General features: G+C 47.9%; 1 protein-coding gene across 4 annotated transcripts in view; it reads left to right on the forward strand.

Annotated features, from left to right (window-relative positions):
- Positions 1–12471, forward strand: part of AIFM3 (AIF family member 3) — a 49664-nt gene that overhangs the window by 15027 nt on the left and 22166 nt on the right. For 3 of the 4 annotated variants that reach the window (XM_088143833.1, XM_088143836.1, XM_088143835.1), the window contains exons 3-6: positions 4238–4405; positions 8365–8578; positions 9599–9708; positions 12297–12406. In XM_088143833.1, coding sequence (XP_087999959.1) covers positions 4238–4405; positions 8365–8578; positions 9599–9708; positions 12297–12406 — 602 coding nt within the window. The remainder of the gene's footprint in view (positions 1–4237; positions 4406–8364; positions 8579–9598; positions 9709–12296; positions 12407–12471) is intronic. The other variant, XM_088143834.1, reaches the window with a different exon arrangement.

Raw genomic sequence — 12471 nt, forward strand, 5'->3', positions numbered from 1 at the left:
CCCGCTATAAGGTTACAAACAAGTATCTCTTCTTCCCATATCCCATCCCTTATCTATAACCAAATCCATAAAACATCAACTTTTCAATCCTGGTGTCAGCAAAAAGTCCATACAGGGTTGCCAGAACTTTGCAAAAAAAAAAAAAAGACTTATTTTAACCTTGATGAAATAAACCAACTTTATATTCCTTCCTTTTATTTTCTACAGTCTTAATCTTTATTTCTTTATTTATTGACTTTTCTTCAATTCTTCCTTAACCCATAGCACAGATTTCTTCAAGCCTTTAACAAGCCTCTTTTGTAGATCCAACAAGAAAACGTTTTCCTTGGGTTATCATTTGTATTTCCCTTTGAATTTTTAAAACTTCAGCCAGTTTCTTTTGTATATCCAATAAAGCGTCCTTTTCCAAATAATTCTCTTGGCCTGTCATTTGTAGTCCCATTTTCAGTACTTTCTCTGTCTTGTCAGATAAAATTTGCCCCACATCTGTCATTCCCTCATTGACATCTTTTGGACATAATCTGTCCATAGAATCAGATATCATTACTGACACTGTTGATATTGTAGTTACTCATTTCTGGCTCCATTCTTCAAAGATCTCCTTTAACATTTTGAATGTTATAATGTTTTGAATCATTTTGCTAGTCCCAGTATTAATTGACATCAAAACAGGCTTTCCCCCCCCCCTTTGCTTAAAATCTTTAGTCCCCTCTAGTGTCCAGTTTCTAAAATCATCACTTATCTTTTGTTAGGACTTACAATAGCCAGGATAGCCAAAATAAGTCTGTTTCCCATAAGAAGTGGTTTATTTTTTATAGTTAATTTCAAAATCTTATAGTAAAAGTCAATATTCCAAATTTACCTGGACATCTGTCTATAACTTTCTTGGATCAAAATCTTATTTAGCTTTTTGCTGTTTATTTTTAAAATTCTTTACGTTCTTAAGCTTGTCATTAATTTTTCTTTTGTTCAGAGTTGAAGCTCAACTTGCCCGGTGAAGACTTTTCAAACTTGTTGCTCTGAAGGTCCCTAATAACTTTAAGATGGTTAATAGGCAGTTTCTGAAAGTGACTAGAAAGTGAGGTTTGTGAACTTTGTGGCTGCTGTGGTTGCAAGCAAGATGGCTCATCCCTTCTTCTCCAGATGTTCAAACCTGTGGAAAGCCACTCTCCTGGGTGAGGAGAGCTGTCCACAACACACGTGGCAATCTCCTGTTCTCTCCTTATCTGGAGAGGTTCCAAGGAACTGGTCTACTCACTGGTTATCTGAAGAGGTTCCAGTCCCCATTTAACCTCAGAGACCATGGGATGAGTTTGGCCCAACCTAGCAGGATTGTGGTTGTGCAAATAACATTGTGAGAGAGAGAGAGAGAGAATGAGATTCCCATGTCCCCGATAACCTCTCAGAGAAAAAGGAGGACGTCCACCCACCAACACCTTTATGAGCAGATTTGATAATATCCTGGCTTTTTTATCTCCTCCTGTCTTTCTTGGGACAATCTTCTCTCCAGTGGCCAGCAGCCTCCGTGGCTTCCCGTGCCTCAGTTTAGCCTCAGGGCTTTTTCAGTAGCAGAGCCACCATCTTGGCCCTTTTGATGCCCCCCCTTCATCTACTGCTGACTGTTGGCAACCCTGGAGCGGAGAGGAAATACGGAGAACCCTGTCTTCCCTGCCACGCTGCCTGCCCTCAGCCATTGCCCCCAGGTGCCCAGAGGGGAGGGGGCAGGCCTGCGCCAGACAAGAGCAGGCCACGGGGTGCTGTGTCGTCAAGCCAATGGCCACCAAAGCGTCACATGGTGCAAATAGCAAACCCCACACAGAAGCAAAGAATGACCTAGATTTGGGAAAGGGTCTTGAATGCCAGGCAGGGGTATGCAAGAACCTTGAAAATGGCAAGAGGACTTTCCCAGCCCGCTTTAGAGCAAGTTCATTCAGGCAAAGTCTCTTTGCTTGACTAGAAACGCTGCTTCCCAGGTTTCTCCCCACCTGGGCTGAGCTGGCGTTGAGGGGGTAAGCTGCCATCCCACCCGCCTTCTGGCTCCTGATTGCTGGTGTCTGCTCTCCCCTCTGTTCCTTCCTGGCCCCCTCCCCATCTCCCACCGCTTCTCTTGGGAGATCACCACTTCACCTGGCTTTGGAACCACGCAAGCCAGTGGGCCTCAGCTGTGGGCTGGGTAAAAGGCAAGAGCATCAGTGATGACGTCCTGCAGGAGTGGCTAGGCTGCTTCAGTGCAAGGGGGGCACGTGGAAGTGCCCTAAATGCTCACAATGTGGTTAGACAGTTTGCAGCTCGTATAGCATTGCAGGAACCAGCCAGTCCCTTAGCAGGTGTGTAAGCCAGAATATGGTTTGTCTGGGCACAGCAGGCAACGGGAGCCTGGTGGTTGCTAGCCTGGGCTTAAGACCTCCAGCCAGAGTCTCCGGTTGGAAGTTGTATCGATATTTTCCTGTTAGCTGATACGGGACTCCTCCTTCTCCTTCTCCTTCTCCTTCTCCTTCTCCTTCTCCTTCTCCTTCTCCTTCTCCTTCTCCTTCTCCTTCTCCTTCTCCTTCTCCTTCTCCTTCTCCTTCTCCTTCTCCTCCTCCTCCTTCTCCTCCTCCTCCGTCTCCGTCTCCGTCTCCGTCTCCTTCTTCTCAATAATAAATAGAGCAGAAAAAATCTGGAAGAGAAATTGCACGACTTGCCCATAGAGCCGCAGGGCGAGCAATGACAAATGCGTTGCAAGTCACAACAGAAACTTCACCCTCTCAGTACTTCCCTGAATGTCACTTGCTACGCAAATACAGAAGGGCAGAACTTGCATTATGACGTCAGAACCTGCCTTTCGTCATTTGGGCATCCATGGGTTAGGCAGAGCCACCCATGCTCTTGTCCAGGAGCGCTGAAGCCTGGAGGGAGCCGGCGGGTGAAAGATGTGCAGGAACCGAAAGGGCTCCAGATGTGTCGAACTGACACAGGCTTCAAAATGCTGCTTTTCAGCTCAGGGTTGGGGTTCCCTGGGCGTTTGGGGGCCTGCAAATTACGCATGGCACTGAGGTCTATCTCAGATGGAGGCAGAGAGACAGCATGGATAGGACGGTGGCCCTGGCCAGGAACAGGGCACGGGAGGAGGTCAGAATCGACCAGACGCAGTAGGGAGTTGCGATGCATGTAAGCCCCATCTCTCTTAAATACATGTGTGACACCGACACACTTACAAAGGGTGTGAGATTTGCATCACAACATTCCATTCATCCTCTTGCCAGCTTGACCACCTGCCTCTGCACACCCTCTGCCAAAGAAGCAGGAGGGTTGGGCACAGTGCCCACACATCTCTCTCCTTCCTCCTCACCCAGCTTGGTGGTCAAATTCAAATTCAAATGTCTTTATTACGGTCACAGACCAGAGTTACAAATAAAAGTACATTAAAGATGCGTTAAAGGCATTAAGAATACATTAAAATGAAACGAAACAAAACATGAAGACATATCTACAGGTTGGTGGGATCATCAGTGGGCAGTCCAAGTCTGCCTAATTTTACAAACAGTATAAAAAAATTAGCTACGTTCAGGGAAACTAAACCATTCTGATCAGATAGCAACAGCTGCACGTCAAAAAGATCAGCATTTCCTGGATATTTTACCAGATGAGGAGTTAATAAATGGGTCCGTGAGTCCTTATAGAAAATACAGTATAGCAGGACACGTGCTGTAGTTTCAATGGCTGCTGGTCCGCAGGGGCACCAGCTTGGTGGTCAGTTTCGTAAGAGAGGCAGCCAACGGGGGAACAGGCTGACCACCAGAATGCCAGGAACCTGCCCTTTCTGCCACAGTGGTCCTGGAGATTGCTCCCTCCCCCAAAGTTATGTGTGCAAGTGTGCGCATACCCTTGTCGTGTGAAGGAGGAGCAAAAAGATGGATAATAAGTACGTGGCCCTCATTTTCACGATGAAAATAATTAGCAAGTGGACTTTATTCCTGGAGGGTAGCGAAATTTGGCACTTTGATCACATTCCATTACTTGTGTGTATTCCTATTGCTGTGATCCTGCGTGCATGTGTGTGCACGTGTGCTCTAATGTGAGCGTGAAGATCCCACCCTTTGCTCTGATGCAGCAGGACTCTGCTGACTTCCTTAACGTTGCACTGAAGAACAAAAATATGGAGAAAAAGGTTGGGCAGCTCGTGTTGGTGTGTGTGATATTCCCGGCCCAGAGGTTAAACAGCATCTACTAAAGTTGATCATTTTTAAATCTGCAGGACCGAATAACTTGCCTGTAAGCGTTTTAAAAGACTTGGCTGAGGAGCTCTCTGCGCCCCTGAGACTGATTTTTAATAAATCTTGGAGTACTGAGGATGTTCCAGAGGAGTGGAAAACAGCTGAAGCCAGTGTGCCAGTGTTTAAAAAAAGTAAACGGAATGAGCTCGGTAAATATAAGTCCATCCCGGTTGGAAACAATCAATGGACGGAATGAAGAGTCAATCACCAGAGAATGATAGGATCTGAGGCTGATAATTAGGGCTGCCCATTGATTTAAAAAAATTACATTAATTTATAACATCAATTAATGATCAGTTGCTTGATTAAAGGCCAAATGTTGTGTATTGCTATAATCTCGGTAGCATAAATGCCTCCAACAGCGGGGCTTCATCCATACAGTGCAAATTTATAAAATAAGTCATTGTTCGAAGGAAAGACCATCATTCCATTTTTTTCATCCAATTCATTAAAACTGGCCTTGTTCCTTAATCAGTACATCAACTAATTTACCAATTAACACTCATAATACAAATCAAGACGCTTCAACGGGGAAAGTCCCTCTCTTTGGTCTTTGGCAAGCCCTCTTGATCTGCAAATACGTTTCTCAGAGAAAGCTCTAGGGGTGTCTGCTGGGAGGGGTCAAAAAAGTCAAGATGGCGCTACCAACCGTGCAGTCAAGGCCCCGCCCTTTTTTAGGCACATGGTGAAAAATGCATGTCACCCACACACGTGCCATCCTGACTTTTTTGTCCCCCTGCAGACCCCCCTGGAAAACTCTGTCAGGAGTAATGAGGAGAGATGAAATGATTCCGCCTCTCCCTTGACTTCCCGGCTGCCTAGGAATGCTGCGGTGGTTCCCGGCTTGGGGCTCTTTCTCTCTGATTCCTTTTCTAGCATTTGACAACCGCTGATCTCTTGACAGGTGCGATCTGTGCTCCCGGCAGGTTTGGAGCATCACGCGGCCTGCTTCTGAAGCTTTATTTTTGTTTCCCTGCTGATGTATTGATGTGCGGTTGATGCGGAAGTCAACTTGGGCGCCTCCCCAGGCAGGATGCAAATTGCTCCAAACGAATACACACCATCGTAATTTGCAGCAGCCACCAGGCACCGGGGCTGGGAGGGAGGAGCCGGTTTGCATCAGAGCTCAGAAGAGAGGTCAGCTCTTCGGCGGTTGCTTTTTCAGGAACAGGACAAGACAGCAGAGGCGGCGAGCTTTCCCTCCCATGTTTTCTACACCGTAAATGCCCCCATTCAGGGGGGCCACAGGAAGGGGGTCAAAAAAGTCAAGATGTTGGCCACCACCGTGCAATTGTGATGAGGAAAAAGGGGGTGGGGCTTCGATTGCATGGTAGTGGCCAACATTTTGACTTTTTTGGTCCTTTCTCTGTGGATACCCCTACCTCCATCTTTCTAGCTTTTGGGGGATCTTAAAGAAAGAGAGTCCTTGGTTCAGAGAAGATTAGTAAAAGTCGTTTCGAAAGCTAAAGCCGCCCCTGGCCATCCCCGAGAACTGCTTTGGCTGCTTCTGGGTTGCTCCTGATGGTTTCGCAGCCGGTCAGATTCCTGCAGTCCAACTTCTGATTGCCCGTTCCAGTCAGTGGCGAACGGTTGGCACAATTGTTCTGTTGTGCTTGGCCACCCTGGAGCTGAGGGATGGTGGCTGATTCCAACGGGCAAGCCCTGCTGGCGAGCGTATGTCAAAAGTACAGCAGGACCTTCCCTGTCTTTAGGAGACGGGATTGAAGCCCGAGGCTCCTCGCAACCGCAAGAGGATGCATGGAAGTCCCGCTCTGGGCTCGGGATGGTCAGCTGTGCTGCTCTTGCACCGGCTGATGGCTGTCATTTATTTTCAGCTTTCCTTAGTCCCATTTCTTCTCTGAAAACTGCAGGCAGATTATGGCACGCAAACCTCTAAACGGCAGCTGGCTTCAGCCCCCGCCCCTCTAAGACTGACCAGGGGAGTGTCCAGCAGCCCCCACTGTAGCTAGTTGCAGGGCTTGGCCCAGGACCAGACCTGGACAAGCCCACACCTGCCTGGTTCCCTGGAGCAGCCCTTCATGGTGGGTAAGGCTCTTAAGGCCCCTTGTCGCCCTGGCTGGCCTCCCCACACCTGTTGCTCTGGGAACGGCCCTGTGTGCAAGTACGTCACACTTGTGTCCGCTTAATTGATAAGAACTTTGGAAGACGTCTCCAAATATATTTATTTTTACTTTGATGCTGTCTAATATACAGCGTTGGTGCAAATAGTTCCCCTTGTTGTAATGCACTAAATGCATTATTAATTTATGCAGACATTTCTGTAACACTGTACACATTTTTCCAAATCTCAAAATGTGAGAATAGAAAAGTTTGATTTCAAATTTGAATCACATGAATTTCTCCCCTACTCCCTAGGGTGGGGCAAGATAGCAGAGGTTTGGGTTCTGAATCCTTCAGTCATAAGGATTGCTTAATCTTGACCATAAAGCTCATTTCCAAGTTAATTTGGGGCCTTTTGCCCATCACACACACACACCCACACACACACACAGAAACACACAGGCCTAACTTTATAGCCAGACAATAACATCTCCTTAAAATAGCTCCAATGCAAAGATTGGATCTTTGCATCTGGCAGTTTAAAGTTGATAGCCCCTGACCTGATGGACATCGGCCACTTTCTCCAGTAATTCTTAGATCTGACTGAGAAGCAGAAGCAGCCGGGCTGATGACCTGAATATTTAGGGGAGATTTTTGTCAGGCCTAGTTGCACATTTCCAAAGAATTTTCATCAAACGAGGATTCAAGAGCCAGAAAAAAAATAAGTGGGTGTTGGTGGTGGCTGGGGCAAACTGTGGCTAATGGTAAACTCATGGCTGTACCAGTCACACAGTTCCTGGCTGCAGTCAACACCTTAAACCAGTGTTTCTCAACCTCAGTAACTTTAACCCTAACCCTAACCCTAACCCTTGAAGTCCATACATCTTAAAGTTACTGAGGTTGAGAAACACTCCCTTAAATGTGGGTTAACATGGCTGTATTCACATAAGCTGCTAAACCCAAAGAAATAAAGCATGATACAGCTTTCCCACAACATGCCAAGGCCATGGCTGGCTTTCCCCCAACGTTCGGAAGCAGAAATCTCCCACCCCACAACTAGCTTGATCTAAAATGTGTGAAGCTAGCCAGTGAGAAGTGGTCTTCTAGGCAGGCAAGCTGGCCCAAAGGGCGTAACTGCCCCATGGCTTGCTGGGCAGAAGACCCCCCTGCTGCCCCCATTGTGGGAATGATCCAACCCAGCGGATCCCATCTTTTCTGAGGTGCACAGGTCCTTGAGAAGTTCTGCAGCGACAGATGGCCCATCAGCCTGGCCCAACTTGACCCAGACTCCGTTCTCATCCGGTCTGTCTCAGAGCGTTCTAGATTTCTTTAAGAAGAAGAACGCCACATCTGTTGCATCTGGGAAGAGATGTCTGGCAGTGTGAGGCTAATGGATTCACAACAGGAGACCGTGGAAACGAGCATCTGGATGGAAATAGGCTTGGAAAGGAATGGGGAGCAATTTAAAGAGGCTGCAGAGAATAAACGGAAGTGAATGATGGTGATGCCGGGGAGATGAGCTCATCTTTGACTGCTAGATCTCTTGCCTTATCCGCTGCTGTTCGGGTTTTCCTATACAACCTTAAGGGCTAGTAACTTAAAAAACGTTAAAAATTCTCAGTGTTCCACAGAAAGCTAGAGCTGACTTGCTGTATTGCTTTTTTCTCCTTTTTTCTTCTTTTTTTTAAGCTCTTCAGTTTTTCAGCCTTGCTATCACCCTGGGAATTCCTGGCGGTGCCACCCAACTAGTAACCGGTCTTTTGACATTAGGCGACGTCACCAAGAGGCTGCCATGACAGCAGCCTGAGTGTATCTCTGATCTTATGGCATGCGTGACCAAACGGTAGAAATGTTTTGATACTGACAGCAAGCTACTGAGTGCGTGTGTCGGTGCGTGTTGGGATCGCTGCTGATTTTTGCCCACTTTGCACGGTTTCCAAATAGCCTGCTGAGGGCAGCGGGAACTGTTCTGGAGGGGCCCCTGAACCGAGGGCCCCCGGGATGCTCACCGGTTCCGCATCATTCAGGGCTCTGTTTGCTCCTGCAGTGGAGGTGAAAATCGAGGTGGTGCTGCCGGAGAAAGAGCGCGTCAAAGAGGAGACGTCACCCAACGGGAAGGCCAGCCCCATCGTTTACAAGGCCAACGGCACCTCGCGGCACTACCAGCTGGAGGAGCACCCGGTCGCCATCAACCCGTACCGGAACGTGAAGGACGTGGTGGAGGCCTCTGTCTGCCACGTGAAGGACCTGGACAACGGACAGTCAGTGGGCCCACGGCTTTTTCCTGAGATTTTAAGACCCGAACCGAAATGAAGGGGAGGGACATAGAACAGATGGGAAGTCCCTTTGGCCAGGAGACCCCGCACGCCTCCCCCAAAAGAGGGCTTTGCTCTCCAAGAAGGGGGTCTAATCTATGTCAAGAGGGGAGAGAGGCGCCCAGAACTCGTAGCTTCCCCCCAGGGGTGGGAGAGCCGTGCACGGCCATTGTTCCATCTTTTTCTGGGAACACACACATGGACATTCTCCCCTCGTTTTATCCTCACAACAGCTCTGTCAGGTAGGTTTTGCTGGAGACGGTGTGAAGCCCTGGAAGTGAGCTCCGAGGCTGTGTCAGGAATCAAACCGAGAGCCCCTTCCTCCTGGCCCCCACTGCCCCTACCGCTCAGCGATGGTGCTCTGGCATCCCGTTACCAGAGGGACCGCGTCCTGAGTTTGGGCATTTTTAACGCGCTTCATTTTTTAGTACTTCTAAGAGGTGGGCCAGGTTAATCCGATGCATGACCTGAAATATGCTGCAAATTTGCAGGGGGCTGGCAAAGTATGACCCTTTGGGAGACATACAGAAAACACCCCCCCTCCAGGATTAAGGGGCTGCATGTAGGTCCTGATTTCTCTGTTGCTTGCAAGAGAGCCAGAAGACCCTCTGGTTATTTCTGGCCAGCAAACTTGGCTAGCGTCATTCCAGGCACTAACTCTCGCCTCCGTTTTGGAAACCTGGTTGGCCGAAAGAGCTGCGGCGTCTGCTCTTCTGGGCCACATCTGTCCCAGAGCAGAAGATCTGGTTTCCTTGGCCTGCAGGACATCTGTGTTGCTGATCCTGCCCAGCAAGGCTGGTTTGCTGAGAGCTGCTCTGGCTGGTTCTGGCCTCGTGCTTAAGCCCCCTCTCTTCCACGTGCATCCCATAAATGGTCTGTTCTGGTTCTGCCAGGCTTCTTGCACACTCAGGTCTGCGTGGAAAAGACGTGGAAACGCTCGGTAACCCTTGTTCTTGTTCTCCCTAGGATGCGAGAAGTCGATTTGGGCTGCGGGAAGGCTCTGCTGGTGAAAGAAAATGGAGACTTTTATGCTGTGGGTCATAAATGTCCTCACTATGGTGCCCCGCTGGTGAAAGGTGTGTTTTGTCCCCTCCAGAGCATGAGTCTGGGTTACTTAGAGCAGTGTTCCTCAACCTTGGCCACTTGACGATGGGTGGACTTCAACTCCCAGAATTCCCCAGCCAGCCATGCAATGGCTGGCTGGGGAATTCTGGAAGTTGAAGTCCACCCATCGTCAAGTGGCCAAGGTTGAGGAACACTGACTTAGAGGATCTCTCTGCAGACCCGACCTGAAAAAATCTGAGAATTGTTTGCCCAGGGAAGAAGCGAACTTACAGCCTGCAGGGCTATGAAGCTACGCTTGAAAATAGCCCAGCTCTTAATGGCGGTTTACACTGACACTAGAATATCCTGGCCACCCTAAGGCTTCCCTTGGCCCCATCTTGGTTTTGTCTCCTTCTCGCTCACTCCAAGTTTTAACTCTTCCCTTCGTGTACTGCAAAATGGCCGGGTTTTCCTCATTAATCCGCCTCAGAGGCATGGTGCGTAAGTTTTATTCCGCTCTCTCCCCCTTCCAGACGGGTGTGCTCATGTGCCCAGTCTAGACTTGAATTGGTCATCGGTGGATTCCTGGTGAAATGTCTAGAAGGGCCTTGAAAAATTATCTCCCCTACATGAGGATTGTACATTTTATAACCAGCATATTACTATCCCAGTACATTAATTGAGGGTTACATTATGCTCAATGTGCAGACAAGGTGAGATGGAGGTGGGGACAGAATTAGAAAATAATTCAAAACAAAGAAAAAGTGAACTGAATTCGTGCAATTTATAGATGGCATTCAGGGCTGAATACATCACTGCCGTTCCCCAAATTGTTTCTTTCATGGTGCAGAATAGAGGAGGGATCACCTCGTGTCCTACTTTCTGTTTCTATTCTGCTGCCTTTATATAGTAAAAAGGTTCAAGGAGGAATATCTAAGGGACTGCCCACAGCAATTTTCCAGAGTCTGGCTTCTGGTGGCTCTGGAAAGTTAGGTTCAGTAATGCAGATTCTTGCCAGTTGTTGTTATCTCTCTCTCTGTTTTCCTTTTGCCTTCTTTTTGCCAGTCCGCTTTTTGGATGTTTGCTGATTTTTAATAAATCACATAGCACCTCTTGGCGACTCCTTAAATCAAGCAGGTCTTATTCCAGGATGGAACAGCCGTAGAGGACCCTCAGCTGTGGGAAAAGGAAGCAGCTGCTTTAAAGAGTTGCAGAGAGATGCTCCATACACTGATTGCACATACACAAACAGAGCCTTAAAAAAGCGAGGCAAACTGAGAGGGGCGTCCACAGGGTGGTCAGAAAAGTCCTGATGGCAGCTTTGTGCGTTTTTCAAGATGCACATGAACAATAAGAGCTTCTGTCCCACTGTCGTGGCCACCATCTTGACTTTTTGGACTAAATCCTGCAGACATTACGCTAAATTACTGGCACAGAGTATAGATTGCTGTTAATTGAGTTTATTTATTTTTTCTAGAGCAGAATAACACAGTTAAAATGACAGCGTCCAATGCAATAGGACATTCCAGTCTGTCGAGGCATGAAACAGGATTGTATTTGAGCTCCCTTGTGGTTCACTATTTATGTGAACTCAGTGCTAGCTTCTCTCACCAAAAAGAAATTCCACCCTCATAAACGTTGCGGGAGGCCTTTGGCAGGGTGGCTGTGTGCCAACGAAGCAGCCATTCTTTTGTTCCTCCGGGGGGGCCTTAGAGAAGTCTGTGGGTTTAGTGGAATATGCTCAAGAGGAAGGGCTTGCGGTCAGCCACTCCAAAAACGAAGTAACCGTTTTCTTGGAAAGACCCAGTTGCCTTAAGCAACAATGGCAACATCGAAATATTAAAATTGAACACATTCCAGCTTTTAAATACCTTGGTGTAGTTTTTCAAGCTTCCAGAACTTGGAGGGAGCGAAAGCTCCGTCTGTGCCGAAGCGAGCGATGGGGCCAAGGCAATTCTGGCCCTTTACCATATGAAAGGGGATCGATGCTTACCTGCCACCATCAGGTTTTTTAAAATTAAAACTGTCTCTCAAATGTTACACGGTGCTCAGATAAGGGTCTGGATGCGATTGAAAGACCTTAGACATTGTTCAATCCAGGTTTATACAAGCACTCTTCCGAGTCCTGTTCTGCCTCTCAAATGCCTTAGTCTGCACAGAAGCTGGAATGACGCCTTTGCAGACCACAGCTGTGTTTGCTAACTCTCTTAGGGGCTTTTGCTCTCCAATGGTTCTCTAGCATCCCGGTTGATCTGCAGAGCCAAAATCTTAGCCCACTTTTGCTCTTGCAGCCTCTCTCTTTCTCCACTGCCCCTACATTTAGAGCAGCGTTTCTCAAATTTGGCAACTTTAAGACGTGTGGACTTCAATTCCCAGAATTCCCCAGGAGTCCATGCATGTTGGCTGGGGAATTCTGGGAGTTGAAGTCCATGCATCTTCAAGTTGCTAAGGTTGAGAAACACTGCTGTAGACTAACACAGCTTTCCTCCTGCAATGTTTAATTCACTGGCAAATCTTACTTTCTGTTCAGCTACCTGTTTTTGTTTCAAAGCAGTGAAAGTCTAAGGTTTGCTGAGATGGAGACTAATTTTGCTGTTGCTTTCTTGGGGTCCCCCTGCAGGGGTCTTGTCCAAAGGCCGGGTCCGTTGCCCGTGGCACGGGGCTTGCTTTAACATCGGCACCGGCGATATCGAAGACTTTCCAGGGCTGGACAGTCTCCCCAAGTTCCAGGTGAGAGGTCTGCAGTTTAAAAGCCAAGCCAGCGACTGGTCATTTGAGAACAATGCAGTGTGTTG

Source organism: Python bivittatus, unplaced genomic scaffold (assembly GCF_059951505.1).
Source record: "Python bivittatus isolate LINGU-HERP-01145 unplaced genomic scaffold, Pbiv_v1 ctg000390_np1212, whole genome shotgun sequence".
NCBI lineage: Eukaryota > Metazoa > Chordata > Lepidosauria > Squamata > Pythonidae > Python > Python bivittatus.